Here is a 16,067-nt window from a genome sequence, read left to right as displayed (position 1 = left end):
CATATTTCGAGCGTAATTTGTTTTTGCGGTGTTGCCAAATTCACAATTAGTGAGAATGATCCAATGCATGCATGAAAAGTCTAAATTTATGTAAGAATAGGAATGTTTTAAAAATTTTCTATAAGAGCGGAAAAATTAATGCAGTGTCTTCTGCAGGATATCCATAATAACTGTTGATTCATCCGTTTGAATCCGAATATTTTCCAAATATTAATAATGATAGGACCACAACTCACATGTTCCTAACATTATTCTCTTTGACGGGTTTTGATTGTCAAATACTGCCAAACGTCATTTATCAATGCAGGATTGTGCCTAACTAAATAAAATTACAATTACGTGTTGTTCATAATCTGAACTCAAGGCTAGATTTGTAGCAGTACCTATCTAAAACAGAACATTTTGGAGCTTTAATTGCTTCTGCTTTTCTTTGCATTAAAGAGATACGGCATATCGATATTATAATTAGATTAAAATCATTAGCAATAATGAAAAAATATCAATAATTTTAAATTGTTTTCAGGACTAAAGGAATTTTAACTTGCCCTTTCTTTTCTTTGTCATTTGACCTACTTCCTGGCCATTCAATTTATCTTTGGGATATTTTTTTATATGGTCCTGCTTGCTTACTTTTACCAGCAAAATGAGTGCACCTATCCTTCTTCTACCTGCACCCTCATCTCCCTCTCTATCATTTTGGTTATAGAGTTTGCTTTTTTTCTACTGTTTCATCTTGTCCAAAGTTCCCTCTCCTTTACAAAGTATAGTTCACGAGTTCCTATTTCCACTTTTGTCTTCTATTGATGTAGTTTGTCTTTTAGCTATTTCCTTGGGGAATTGCTCCTCTATTCACAGATTTTATATGGCTCATTCTAGCAGCCTTCTTACATTTCTCTATTTTCATCAATGCAAACTTTTCTCTCCGCTACATTGTTCCCTTATTTTACATAAGTAATTTAATGATTGTGTCCATGGAACAAAAGTATAATACATATGACATAGTGGATACCTGATAGATATAGTTAACTATTTCATCTTTTACGGACTTGTCAGCTCAAGTTTCTTTTAGCTAATGGGACATTAACAAGCATTAAGTGATGTGGCCCACACAAAGTTTTTTCCACTCTGATTCTATGGATTTTGAACATTTAATGATTCTTGTAGGCTATTTATTTTTGCTACCTCCAGCATTATGCCTTGATGTCAAAATAATAGTGTCTATTGAAAAAATTACTTGAGAGGGAATTAAACTTATGTCCACTAAACATATGAAGCTATGCCACAAGGGGAATCAAGTAGGGGTGCCAAAATGACTGATAGCTGTCTAATGAGCGGTAATTCCTGAGAAATAGAATGTTAACTGCACAGACTTAGTGCACATTTATCTTCACGGAGGTAGTTGAATTTGAGCATGTTGCTTACAGGCTGAAGTTACTAAACTAACATTTTTCAAAATCAGCACAGATGAATATTTCATGAGAATGTCAATGTATACTTCTAAAACCATTTATTGGGGTATTTATGACAGTGGCTGAGGATAACCCTGCCATTTCAGTTAGTTTTTGATAGGATCAAATTTAAGCTTTGGTACAAAAACCAATTAATGACAGCATTTTAACTATGGAAGCTGGTCAACTAATGAAATTCTTGACTGAAACTTATTGTAAACACAAATCACAGACAAAAAATATGGCTCTGTGAGACATGTAGTTACCTAATGGTATATTTTCCAAATTCATGTTTTGAAGGCTTAAAACGCCTTGTAAGTAAATTTCTAATTTTGAATATGTGAAATACCCATTGCTAAGGAGTAATTCTTTCCATAGGAAAGTATTTAATGGATATAATTTTTTACCAAATTTTACATACACTTATTTGGTATTCTACTGGTTAAGGTATGTTTTGGATGGACACAGCCCATACAACTGTACAACGATATATTCAATTCCTTCTCCTAACAAAACACAACCTGATATCCTTCTTTACAATTAGGGTGAAATTAGGAGAAGTGTATTCTGAAAAAGCAAGGGTAACATCGGGAGTCCCACAAGGAAGCGTACTTGGCCCGCTCTTGTTTTTAATATATATAAATGATCTCCCAATAAATATTAATTCTCAGATTAGACTTTTTGCAGACGACTGTATTATCTACAGGAAAGTCGAAAATGACAGAGACCGTGACAAACTTCAAAGGGACATTAATAAAATGGCCGATTGGGTGACAAAAAATGGGATGGATATTAATGTTAGCAAATGCAAATCCATCACTTTTAGCAATAAGGTAAATGGAAACAATGGGGAATATAAATTCTCAGAAAATGTCATTCCTAGAAGTGATACTGTCAAATACTTAGGTGTATATTTAACTAAGGACTTAGGGTGGGGGCTAAATGTGGAGTACATCTATAAGAAAGCTTTCAAAACTCTTCATTGGGTAATGAGAAACCTCAAAGGGAGCATTAGAGCAACCAAGGAGAAGGCTTATCAGACCCTAGTAAGACCAATTTTAGAGTAAACTTCTCTTGTATGGGACCCTCATGAAGAAGGTCATATTAAAAAACTGGAAAAGGTCCAAAGAAAGGCTGCCCGATATGTTCAGGGGAAGCATAGGAGGATGGAGAGTGTGTCTGACATGCTAGAAACTCTGGGCTGGGAACCTCTAGAAACTAGAAGGAAAGTAAGCAGACTTTGCGGAATGTTCCGAATTCTGAAGGGGGAGAAAGCTTAGGCAGATCTTAGGAAAGAGGCGGGGAACCCAAATTTTATAGGCAGAAAGCATCACAAATTTAAGATAAAATGCCGGGCACAGAGAACAAATAAAAAAAACTTTTCTTTTCTAAATAGAACAATTGTTGAGTGGAACACCTTACCTGCAAAAATATTCGAGCCCTTTCCTAACAGAGTGTATACTTTTAAGAATAGATGTAAGGCATATATGTAATAATTTTATTGATGTGTGGTGTATTATATTATATGTAATAGCTTAATTTTATTTTTAATTTATCTTTTTTTTTTCTTGCTGATTAATGGCTGTAAATGGGATGGGGATTCACTTGTTTTGTTAAAGAGATTTGTGTTTTGAAGTCTGGTTTTATGTACTATCTTTTGCAATTATTTGGGACTTGTGTGCCACCTGACAATGTCTATTAGCACATGTGTATTTTTAATAAATAAATAACAATAAGCCCCTCTTCATTTCCACATGCCTCCTTCATCCAGTCATTCTGTCCAACATCCACATCCTATTCCTACCCCTGCTTTGAATCCCACGTCCTTTTGATACATTACATACCTAAACAAAATATTCTCATTAAGTCAACGTGAATAAATAATTATATCATTAATTAAATTAAATTTCCTTACCATGGTCAGGTTTTATTAATAGAAATACATTAAAAAGCTGTTTCAGTTTGAATTTTCTTGGTATTTCTGACATCAAAATTTATTTTCCATAAATGTCTGTAAGTACAGAGTTGTTTATTCCTGGTCTTTCAAATATCACACAACACAAATGTATTCCTTCATGCACATGAAAACATTTGTTCCAACTCTTCCTTACATGTTTTTCTTTCACTATTGTCCTTTGGCATCAGAAAGTACACACATGATTACTTAAAATGTATGATATAAATATATATAAACTTGAAACATTACAATTTGTCATAATTTTCTTTAAATACTGACTTAGTTTTCTTCAGCAATAGATTGAATGTAGCAATTGTTAATGGATTTAATCACATTGACACCCATACTCTCCCACCAACTTTAACACACACTTTATAACATGTTCTCCTCATAAAAAAAAACACTCGAATCCAAATAGCCGAAAATAGTTCAGAGATAGCCTTCCATTTATGACTTCATTACTGTTCTTCTAGATGGAGTACAAAATAGTTTTTTTTCAGATCTATAACATTGTCACCATAAATTTATTCGGGATAATTAAAACACTATTTACAAAATCTTCAATTTTTGTGGTGATTATTAACACCAAACATCCTTCAGCAAACATGTTTCATAGAAATGAAAGCATTCTGTAATAAAAATTCAATATTTAATATCCATCCAAGGGGAAGGAAATTCTTATTTACACCTCCCACTATTCCTCCTTAGATTCCAACCATACGGGACGGTCATATGAAATAGGGAATACAGTGGACAACCATTTCCAATTTGGATGGATTATAGAAGCTCATAAAATGTGATTCCAGATAATTCAAATTTCTCAAAGTTAGGCACAGTTGATGGCTTCAAGAGTCTGGTGGTTTTATTTTTTTTGGATGATTGAACTGGTGAGCAAGTTTTAGGAGCAACGACAGATATTGTCCCTGTCGAGCAATAGAATGAAAAATTGCAATTCGTTAAAATGAAATTTTATACAAGAGCTCATTCAAAAACATTTCAACCACAATCATAACATTTTAAGTGTTGAGGATTGCCAAAGATCTTGGACAAGTAATCCTTCTACTCTGCTAAATTTCAGCAGTATTCAGGATAAAGAGTGAAAAAAATAGCAAAATGCCATAACATAGGTTAAAATACTTACTTGACAATATAAATTGGATCAACAAGCAAATTAGTCAAGTAAAACGTATTTTTGAATCGACATCAAAACAAGTTGCGTTTCCAAGACCATTTTGGAAGCTCAATAAAGTTTCAATTAAGTATAGAAAATAGGTATATGGTACAGGAATTTACAAAAATTAAATTAGAGAAAATTTGGGTATAGTTATCCATGTTAGCAAAAATAGTCAAAGAGGGGGCTTTTGTTTCTGTTCTTTCCAAGAATTACAATGAATAGAAAAAAATATGCTTCAGAAATTGAATATGAGTCAGTTATTTCCACAAGTAACCACAAATAACCAACAACATTTACACCTATTTTGAGAGTAATTTTTTTTAGCAAATGCATGTATTTATGTACAAGGCACTCTTCTTAAATGCGTGCTAACCACATCATCAATGATTAAAAAAACAAACACTCGACACCGAAATTTCTGAATTAGCATTCAACAAACCTAAAACATTTTTCATTTTTTGTCAAAGTTATTTTTCCTTGACAGCCAATTAAGGTACATTAGCATTATTCCGTAGAACAGCTTCCACAAATACAAACATACGAAAAATAAATGGCAGTTTTTTGTGGACAGCCATTAAAAAGCCAATTCTTGGCATGTGCATATAAGAGCTTTTTTTTAGTCCTTAAAATCTGTTCATACAATCATGCTCTCTTTGTTGCCTCAGATAATTTTTTTTAATCAAAGAGTTCAGAAATAGCAAATGGTTTTTTTTTTACAATTTGTGCACTGTTAAAAAGTTCATAAAAACTTGACAGTAGCTTCCTTTTTCTCTAATGAATAAAGTCATAACCTGTTCACACCTCCTAAGATAAATAGTTTGTGGAAAGACAAACTGGTATAAGTTCAGAAACCATGCTGCTCAAGGCAAGACTGCTTGCCTTTAACGACAACTGGTGGAGGTTAAAAAACATCCAACATAAACATTTATTTTTTTTCCCCATTCACTCCATTCCAAAAATTTCTAAATAACACTCGTGGCTTTCTTTGGTAATTCCAACTACCAAAGCAACATTTAGTTTCAATATTGCCCTTTGACGTCATGGGAGATATAAAAAGAACAGACAGCAAATGATTGAAGAAGAAGAAACGAAATGGTTTTTTTTTAGTCACCGCTGAAACGTTTACTGATGGGGGAGGTGAGAGGGATTAAAGGTAGGGCATGACCTCACCCCGGAATGAGCCACACAGTTGTGGCAATATCGTGGACATCCATTCCTACCCGCGCTCAATGTCATGGAATATAAAAATTGAGCCACTGAATGTCTTGATGACAAACCAGATGGTTAATAAATGAGAGTAGTCGAGAGAGGTGGGTTTTTGGGAGCTTTTTGGTCTCGTCATGAGGCAGCAGGTGGAGGAATGTGGCCACGGAGGAGGTCATGTCAATTGAAACATTGAGGCTCCTCCGAAGGTGGGGAAATATTATGAGTTTAGAACACTGCCAAGCCCGAGATCCTTTTCATGAGTCTTTGTCGCCTCTGACAATTTTCTTCTTCCAAACTCAAAAAAAAAAAATATATCAACAACTGAGGAACCAAAATAAAGGCAACAATCAAAAAGCACCACGTCATTTTGATAATGGAGCAATAATCTTTGGCATGATAAAATTTTTTTTCAGCAGGTTCACCATGATAAAACAATGATTTAAATAACTCCCAACTATTGTTGTCATCGCCTTTAAATTAAAAAAGGCGCACATCACACAATTTGTTCCACAGTGGAAGAGCGTTGATCTCCTATATATGCTTAGCACTTTACTTCTTTTCCACCTGTCTGATCAAACGAAGCACAAAAGAGAGAGAGAGAGAGAGAGAGTGATAGAGAGTAGCACCTCCCAAATCTAAATTCCTCCATTGCTCAGTCATCATCTTTCTTTTCTGGCTTCAGGTCAACCATGGCATGCAGCTCTTCAGCACTGTATCTGAAACATGAAGTTTAGTGCAGGTTAGAATAAGAGTACACAAGAGTAACAGAAATTTAAGTAAGATTAATGTTATTTTTTAGGAAATATTGACACTTGAAAACATATTTATCACTTAAGAAAGAAGAGTAACATTGATTGACTACATGCCCACTTAATTAATGAGATATTACCTAATTTTTATGAGGGAACATGGATTTTGCCAGGTATTCATGTATATTATAGGCTATTAGAAATTAGAAGAGCCGAGAAGATCTGTATGGCACTCCAGACACGGACGAGGCCAGTTACAAAGAAGAAGGGAGAACAACCAATCAATCAAGAGAGGAAAGCACGTGGTGACTCTATGAGCCAAGGTGATTTTGATTAAGGATGAATTTTTGTTGCTCTGACTTTTCCTATTTCCTAATTTTTTTTATCCATATAAATTTAATTTAACTTAATATTGCTCCACGGCACTCTGCTTTAGACAAGGTTCAAACTTAATTCCCCTCATTTCAATTACATCATGCATTGCAGAAGGTTGTGTTCTGTGAGCATTAGCGGCAGATACTATATACATGTAGGTGTGATTAATCCCTTTGGAATTATTCACACTTTTCAATGAACCTTCACCCATTCTCAGTTGTAATTTTGTTAAATTCTTCTTATTGATACACCAATATGAATTCAGAGTTAGTAAAGCAGAATTTTATACCTATCTTAGACTAGTGCCTTTATTTACCTCATAATACTTCCAAATTTGTTATCATTATCATAGATTTTTAATCCTAAATCTGGTTGGTAGCTGCCTTCCAGACTGAGATGTTGCTGTTTTATTATTTTTACTCACTGGCAAGAAAATCAAACATTGACCTATTATCAAACCATCTGTTTTATCCTCTGTGAAAAATTGATGAGGATGGCAGCGGTATTCTATCATTCTCATTCTAAAGAACGTATTGTAAAAACTTTGTTTGCATCTCATTGTAGTTTCAGGATAGGCGATTAAACTCCAGTATTCTAAAGCACTAAGTGTATATTTCTGGCATTTATATATTGGTTGTAAAAGAAGCCTTTGGTATAAGAAAACTGGATTATACATTTATCCAAGATTAAAAGATAATGCTCTGTCACAACCTGCTCATACCTCCTAAGGCAAGACTTTCTGCCTTTCATGAGAACTATAGGAAGTCAAAATATCTAAAATAAACATCAGTTTCACACCTATTCACTCCATTTGAAGGATTTCTATACAATACTAATGGATTTCTTTGATGATTCCAATGAACAAGAGACTACAATAGAATATGGAAACAAAACAAAATCAGCCGCACTCATCATTTAATTGTCTACTCGCACAAAATTTTCTCATATGGACATAAAGGTTAACCATGCTCCCACTGCAATATTATTCTTCTGGCATGATTTTTCTCCTCTTGCACATCAAACTTCTATTTAAAATTTATACCACCAGCCAAAAAACCAGTGACCTAATCATTACGAGCATTTTCACGATACCGTTCACAGAATACAATGCCATGCAAGAGTAAATGAGACTAAACCTACCCAAGAAGATTCTGGAGGTCACACACAAATCTGTACACATAACGCTTTCCAGCAGTCTTGTGGATGATGTTCTTGTCATAGTAGTAGCGAAGGCCCCTGCTGAGCTTTTCATAGTTCATCTTGGGCTTGTTCTTGCGTACGCCCCAACGACGTGCCACCTCATCAGGATCCGTGAGTTTAAACTCCCAGCCATCTCCTGTCCATGAGATGAAGCTCTGGCATGACTTGTCCGTGAGAAGTTCGAGCAGAAACTGCCACAACTGAATCGGACCGGAACCAGTGAAGCAGGGACCACTGCTGTTAGCACCTCCACCGCTGAAATTCACTGAAAAGAACAACACAAATCCTATGTCAAAACATGGCATGATGGGGATATTATTAAAAAAAAATCACAATTTAATTTCAAATTCGAGTATGCTATGCTAGCCCAAGTACCTCTTGCCAAGCAAAAAATTGTAGAAAATAGTCCTAATTCAGTGTGACTTATTTTCAATGTGCTCTCATCAACGTATTTCTACATTTCCCACAGAATGCTTTTGAAAACATGAGCAATTATTATTTCTTCCACTCTATCCAGTTTCTCTGGAATTTGAATACCGCAGAGTAGTTACAGTTTGCCCTAGGATTTTGGTCTCTAGATGAGCGCCTGCCACAATTTTATTCAAAACTTGCCGTTCAATTTGATATACCATCCCTATTATTTTTTTTTTAAGTGGAAGGAAATTACTATATCAATTGACAAATGGTAATGTTCTAACTGGGTTGGCAGAATAAAAATGTTTTGCACTCGATGAATTTATATATTAAACAATTGTGTTAAAGGTAATGAATTATTCACCTTGTGTTTAGTTTGTTCATACAGTGTAACCTTGCATTTCTACTTAAAAAGGCCCATCACAATCTGCTGTTCAATTACTTGTAGATACATATGGCTATTCATGACTCAAAGACCTTTGTAATCAGTAGACTATAGGAGATATGCCTCATTTGGTTAGCTGCACATTTTCATTCAAGGTTTAGCAAATAAGGAATGACTATATGAATGAAAAGAGAACCTCATTACCATGAACCTAATTATTCATGGTAATGGTAATTCAGAATTCTAACCCTTAAGGGAATCAGTACCTGAGTATCCTGCCAGCATTGGCCCGTGGGATGGCTTGTGATCGGACCCTGAGTCAGGGGCTGCTGGCAACAGGAATGGTGTGCCGACATCTGGTGCTGGGGACGTCCCCCAGTGCTCCGTGTTTGGAGGGGGTGGCCCTGGGGTTGGAACAGTCCCCATGCTAGCAGGAACTGTTTGGAAGGGGGCAGAGTCATAATGCGGGCTGCCCGAGTATGGCTCTCCATATGAGTCATGGTTCTGAGAGTAGACGCGACCTGCAAAACAAGGAAGCAAAATCCAAGTAAAATCAGTTGAACCCAAATAAATGCAATAAAACCACTTGCGCATGAACTATTTCAAAACGATCGTTGAAAAAGGGATTTACATACACTTAAGACAGTATTTCAATTTATTACTTGTCACTGAATTTGTACCTCTCTTTCTTAGAGAATTCTCCATTACCTTGAATAACTAACGGAAGAAATGGTACTTGGGGGCTAATCATTATGCAAGTTTCTTTTGGTAATCAACAGCGCATACTGGTTACACTCAGATTTAAGCTCACTGAATTTAAAAAAGATGTTTTCCATATTTGTACAATATTTTTAAAAAATCTACAGACCAGCATATTAATCAATTGTCTCATGAAAATTCACAAGTCAAAACATTCTAATTTGAGCAACCATTATCGTTAAATCCAACTATTCAAATTAAAATAACGTGCCAGTAGAAAAAAGTGATAGTTTGTTTTTAATTAACCATACATAATATTTTTATCAAGGCTCAATGAAAATTAATCAAATTATATCTGGATATTACATTTTTTTTCAAAAAGCAATTAGGCTGTTTATATATTTATCCCAGGTTATCCCAGATGGGAAAAGTGTTTCAATACACAACATCCAATTTAAGTCTCTATGTAGGGAATTTTTTTCCCATGAGAAAATGACCAAAATCATTTTAGGACCTTAGTTTTCATTTTGTTGCACAAGCTAGAAGATATAAGAAATCTCAGACCATCTCAGAAATGGATGACTGTATTATATGGATCATTTTGTAATTAAGCACAGCTCAAGCATTAATTATTGCAGAGTTTCTACATTTGCAATGATTTTCGGTTTGGTCCAGAGGAATTTGATGAGCCCCACACTTTCTCTATTCATTGAAATCGACTTCATATCATGAAACCAAAAGTTGGTACCAAGGTACAGAGAAATACCAAGGATTCTTGCCTTGGGTACTATAACCTACGATTATTTAGGCATATTGCTACTAGGTACCAGTATCTAGGATTCCTGATCTGGTTATTGATAACAAGGTACTGATACAAACCTATCTAGTTTTCTTGCTCTTGCTATGTACTAGAGCTAATCTTACATTTTAAATGGCTTGTGCCATTTTGACAAAAATACAGCCAAAAAATATTTTGCCCACTGATGTCTTTTTCAGGCACCTCCCTCTCGAAGACTTCCCATCTTCCTAACTCATGCATCTTGCCCCAAATAATTAAATACATAATGACTAACTCCAAAAAAAAACTGCTAGTATTTTGCCAACTATAATCTTCAGCATAAAATCGTTACCAAAAAAAAATTACTTTGAATTGGTTTAAATGATATCCCACGAAACTGATGGTCAACTTGAAACCCCGGTTAAGGCCCTAAGTCAGTTATTTAATCGCTAGTTCAAACCGACCGTTGAAAGTTCTCCTTAACTTAAGAGCTGAGTCTCCCGTCTACTATGCCTCGCAAGTTATCGAGTCGATGATTACCATTTTCAAAAATTGTTTATGAAAACTGACTTGCTGGTAATCTCCACGCTCAGAGCAAGTCGACGTCATCGTGGCATTCGATAAAAACGAGATATCATACAAAACCGGCCCTTCACGCGAGAGCCACGGATCATTCATTCGCTCACTCACCCTGATTGCGGCCGTATCCCTTGGCATAGTGCGGCACGGCGTACTTGGTCTCCTGCGCGAAGTGCGCGGGCGTGCCGTAGAACTCCGCCGTGGGGTCGGCGTATGGGTTGTGGTGGTGCGGGGGCGGGGGCTGCTGGTGGTGCGTGTGGAGGTGCATGGGCGGACCGTGGTGCATGGCTCCCTGGTGGTGGTGCGCGAGATGGTGTTGGTGCGGCGGTGGGGCCATGCCGTCCATCGTGTGGTACTCCTGTTCACCCTCGTACGTGGGCGGGTGCGGCCGGAAAGGGTCGTCGTCGACAGCGCCCAGGCCCGCACCTTCCGCTCCTCCCATCGCCTGCATTGTGGCCGCGTCGCCTCCACCCATAGAGACGCTGTAGCCGCCTGCGGGGTAGGGAAACGAACGCTGGTCAGTCGGGAGGGATCCCCATGGGGTGACAGGACAGAGAGAACGCAGGGGTGTCTTGCTTTAAATTGCATAAAATTCTTTGGGTGGGGGGTGGGGGGACGCGTGCCATTTTAAATTAATTTTGCATTTATTTGTTATTTCATCTCGTTATTCTATAATATGAAACACATTTAAGGTAAATCTAAATATAATATAAGCCATATGAAAACAACAAAATGTATACATACATGGTTATGGTAAAAAATAATGGTTACAGCTTATTATGCCCTGACTAAAAATACTCATTTTAGATCATAAAAAAACAAAATTTGGTTAAAAAAAATATAACATTCATTTAAACAATGAGTTGCCCCAGAAAAGGGATTTGGGATCCCAAAATCTTTTATTAACTTTTAGGCTAGCAGTAGTTTGAGCAGTCCCTACCACCAATTGAGGACAGTGGTCTGATAGAATTAGACCGATTAGAGAAATATCAACTTTGTTAGCCAATTTTTCGTTAGTAATTATGTAATTAATATTTGTAGCTGTGGTTTTGATTTGTCGCGTAGGCAAGTTCATCAAATATATAAAACCAGAAAATTCTAATAGATCTCAGTTTGAGCGAAACTTCACTTTGCATTAACATATCAATGATAAGATCACTACAGATTATACAGTTTTTGTTCTTTTTTTGTGATTTCATTCAATTTCAATTTGAACAGTAGGGGGAAAAAAATTTGAAATTTTGTTCAGAAAAGAAAATCTCCCCACTTACCCTAAAGTAAATGTTTTTAAAGATACACTACCAGTTCTAATATTACTTAACAAAAAAGATACAGGTTGTCTTTTAAAGTCGCTTACTTTTTCAGTACATACAGGTAACTGTGACAGCATGAGTAATCGCCGTGAAAAACGCTGTCGTAAAAACTAAATACTGCTTTATCTTTTGAAAAATGATTCATCTTTTTATTTTGATTGGAGCGCCGATGGTTACGAACAAATGAGGGGATAGAAAAGCGATAACACACGCAATATCAGATCTGTCCCCTAGGAAATGTGCAAAAAGAAACGAGTTGTTGGCAGATATTCCCCCCCTCCGCCCGTTATATTCGTTTGACATGTTCTTAGAACTTATCACGACTCTTCAAGAAGGTAACCACAAAAGGAGATTAAAATAAAGGTGCCTATCAATATGGATCACAGACTAGAGCGGAGCCAAATCGGAAAAATGGGGACTAGAATGCTAAGGATTTTGAATAAAACTCTGTGGAAAATGGAAGCTTGAAATAAACAGAAAAATGTCAATTATGATAAGCGAAAGAAAAGCTAGAGAATGGACCCGAATAGCAACTGTGAAAATACAGACGAAATTACCGAGTTCTTCTACCTTGGAAGCATAATCAGCCATGAAAAATAGATGCGAGAAAGAGATGAGCAGAGAACAGCATTGTTTAAATGCTTTTTAAAACAAGAAAAACGTTACAAGTCACAAATATCCAACAACTTAAACCTATCAGCCAACAAATACTTGACCATAAACACATGGAAGAGACCTTCGCCAAAATCCATGTTTGCAGCGGGCCAACTTATGATAGTGAAAGATGGACTTGAGGTACGTGAAAACGTGAAAAGATAACATCTAAAGGAATCTGCTCTCGGTGGACGTAAACAGAAAAAGTTGGATTGAAACGAAAAGGAATGGTTAGGTGCATAATGGAATAAATGAGAAGAGATATTTGATTGACTGAATAGAAAAGGAAGGTGAAAACTATTGGGGCTACAAAAAACAAACAAAACAACAAAACAAAAAAAACAAAAACGAAATTCGGCTCGAGAACAATGATTAATGGCTGCCACGACAAGCCATTAAAAGTTGATGGTGTGCTTTCAGCTCCTATTGGTGATTGACGGACCAGAAGCGTTCGACCAGAGGATGCAAATTAACACCTGGAACACGGTTTTATCAAAACTTATTTTTTCGGCCCGTGGGCCTTATTCTATCGAGTACTACTCTTGATTTTGGCGTGCACATCTCGCGGCTTCGCTGTTTTCGCCTGCTTCCCCGCCCCACCCCGAGTACTCACCTTCCTTGACCTGGTAGAGGGGGCTCCGGAGGCTGATGTAGCCGGGGGACGGCGTGGTCTCCGACGCCCTCGCCGCCTCGTCCTCCGACCTCTGCTGGACGACACCACCGGAAGGACACAGAGGACTCCTCAACTGGTGCGAGCCGTACGCTGAAACAAGAGAAAACACTCAATCAGACGGGTGGAGAAGAGAAATACAATATCTACAATACAAACTCTTGGGTCACAAGCGGGGTAGGTGTTTGGCATTGAAGTGGATGATGCTTCACGAGGAATATTTAATGAAAGGGACACCTATCACCAACTAATTTTTTGGAGCGTTCATGGTGCCTGAACGAGGTTGTTTTCTTCTGTCTCTTCTTTCGTCCACACGTATTTAATTACTATAACTTATGCCCTTGTCCTTCGACGCTCTAAGTGATATTACAAATCCCCTAAAAATCGCTCATGTAATTCACCAGTGATTCCAAATCACATACGTCCATTTACTCATTACGCGTCACATCCTTAAGAACATAGAATTTGTAGGATGAAATTGAATGGAAAATAAAATAAACGCAAAAATACATACAATCCTAAGTATTAAATAAGTACTTATTAAGTAAAATTAGAAGCGCTAGTTTGATATTTGGGATGATACGCTTCCATATGCCAATTCCTCTTGATGGTAATTCGGCCACTTTCCGCATGGAACTGCCAATTTGTGATGATGGAAGGTGATTTGGTTTGGATGCACCGAAAATATTTTACAAGCAAATCAAATTTTTACCAGACTCGAATTACCATTCTCATCTCGAACTTTCCGGAAGTGATGCCCTGCTGGTCGCCAATTGGCCGAGGGTCACGTCATGAGTCTGACTTATGATGACAGACGAAACTGGAACGAAAACTTTCTATAAACGTTTCCCTGTTGCCTAAAACCTTAGGGTGAAGAGGTGCAAACAAAAATCAAACAAGGAGTGAGCAACAATGTCATAACCAACTTCATTCTTTCATCTCAAATGGAAATATTGATTTCCAAGAGCGGTCCATCACGCGGTCATTTTCACGAAACAAAACAAGAAAGACAAAAAATGTCAGAACTCTTTTTAAGGAGGGGATTAGAATACCCGGTCGAGGTTTTCTCTTTACGCAGGACGACAATATCGTTCACCCCTTCCACCTTCCTTCTCGGCCGCGATCTGCTCGCAATGGGGGGAGGCGTCGCCCCTCCTCCCCCCGCCTTTGGGTCAACCCGATTGGTCGAGCCCTGCATTGCCCCGCCCACTTTGGGGTGGCGCCCAGAGTCCCGACCAATAGCACGGGAGCGTGGGAGATCGGCTGCGTTATCCTCCCGACTCCGGGCCTTCCTGAAGGCTTCGGAGATGATGATTGGGGGGTATAGGGAGGGGGATATCTTTTGTCCGGGTGGGAGGAGATCGAGGAAGGGGGGGGGCGAATGTGAATGGACCTGGCGCGTTCCTTTCCAGGCTGCGTCGTGCGTGCGCACGTTGCCACATTTTTTTTTCTCGGTAAATTACGAGGAGCGTGATCATGAGATAAAACGTGGCCTGCCAACGTGAGGCTCGGATTCTGCGAAATGTTTCAAGTGCATAATAGTTACGCTCTCACTTGAAAACGTCATTTGCGCATCCATGAAGATACTTAATATGGTCTCGGCTGGAGATAATCGACGTAATTGCCCTAAGTCACACAGGTTCTGAATTTGCCTTGTGTTGCTTCAATTAATTTCATCTCAGATGAGTGCCATCACAACGAGATAAGGTGAAACATTCTTCGAAATGAAAGCCTTTCTAACTACATAATTATTGAGCTTTGCTTTCATTGAACAGAATAATAACTAAGTAATGAAAAGTCTTTTCACATGAAACCACAGAAGTTTATGGGTACCCATAGGCAAGTGGGTTTACCAACTTGTCCACTCTCACACCTGAAACCTTGTCATGAGTCAGTACTCCATGCTACGAATGTTTAATTTCCTTAACCTGAAGAGACAGGGCTATACGAGCTCCACCCTGAGGAATACGGAGTTTTTCTGGCGCCTAGACAACTTAGTAGTCGACTCTCAAGAATTTAAGAGAAAAAATGTCGTTCGTTGAAATGTCTTAATTTCTCCTGCATCACTTAAGTATTATACTAAACTCATGAGTAATTAATAGCAATTAGGCAAATTTCAATTGGTATTTTTAATACACGACAGAGTATATGGTACTGAAGATAAAAATATAGATATGCATCTTCTTTGTTCTCATGGGCACTCCCGATATTCGCTGCCTGTCAATGTTCGTTTTTTGACGACGCCATAGGGCTGGGATCTTACACTAACTTAGATACACTGAAAACATTTAACTATGACTTCAAAGTTAAATTGAAATTTATACTACCGGGTAAGATGGATGTTCCACACAAAAAAGGATATTCGAAGGAAGAATTTCAAGAATGAAGAGAGATTTTCAGCATTCCCAAGTGAATCCCGTAAGTAAAGGTATTTATGGATGCCCGAAACGTATACATAATTCTTCC

At 37.5% G+C, this 16,067-nt stretch overlaps 1 protein-coding gene across 1 annotated transcript in view; it reads right to left on the bottom strand.

The window, feature by feature from the left end:
• Nucleotides 1-4,284: 4,284 nt before the first annotated feature.
• The window catches only part of pnt (ETS transcription factor pointed), a 677,261-nt gene continuing 665,478 nt past the window's right edge, over nt 4,285-16,067 (bottom strand). Inside the window, exons 7-11 of the mRNA XM_071598027.1 lie at nt 13,545-13,694; nt 11,076-11,456; nt 9,175-9,429; nt 8,050-8,374; nt 4,285-6,501 (exon numbers count right to left, since the gene is read on the bottom strand). Of these exons, the coding sequence (XP_071454128.1) occupies nt 6,438-6,501; nt 8,050-8,374; nt 9,175-9,429; nt 11,076-11,456; nt 13,545-13,694 (1,175 nt within the window). The 3' untranslated portion in view covers nt 4,285-6,437. The remainder of the gene's footprint in view (nt 6,502-8,049; nt 8,375-9,174; nt 9,430-11,075; nt 11,457-13,544; nt 13,695-16,067) is intronic.

The sequence above is a fragment of the Hetaerina americana genome, unplaced genomic scaffold (genome assembly GCF_022747635.1).
Source record: "Hetaerina americana unplaced genomic scaffold, ioHetAmer1.1.p SCAF_9, whole genome shotgun sequence".
NCBI lineage: Eukaryota > Metazoa > Arthropoda > Insecta > Odonata > Calopterygidae > Hetaerina > Hetaerina americana.
This window is presented reverse-complemented; position numbering and strand designations above follow the sequence as displayed.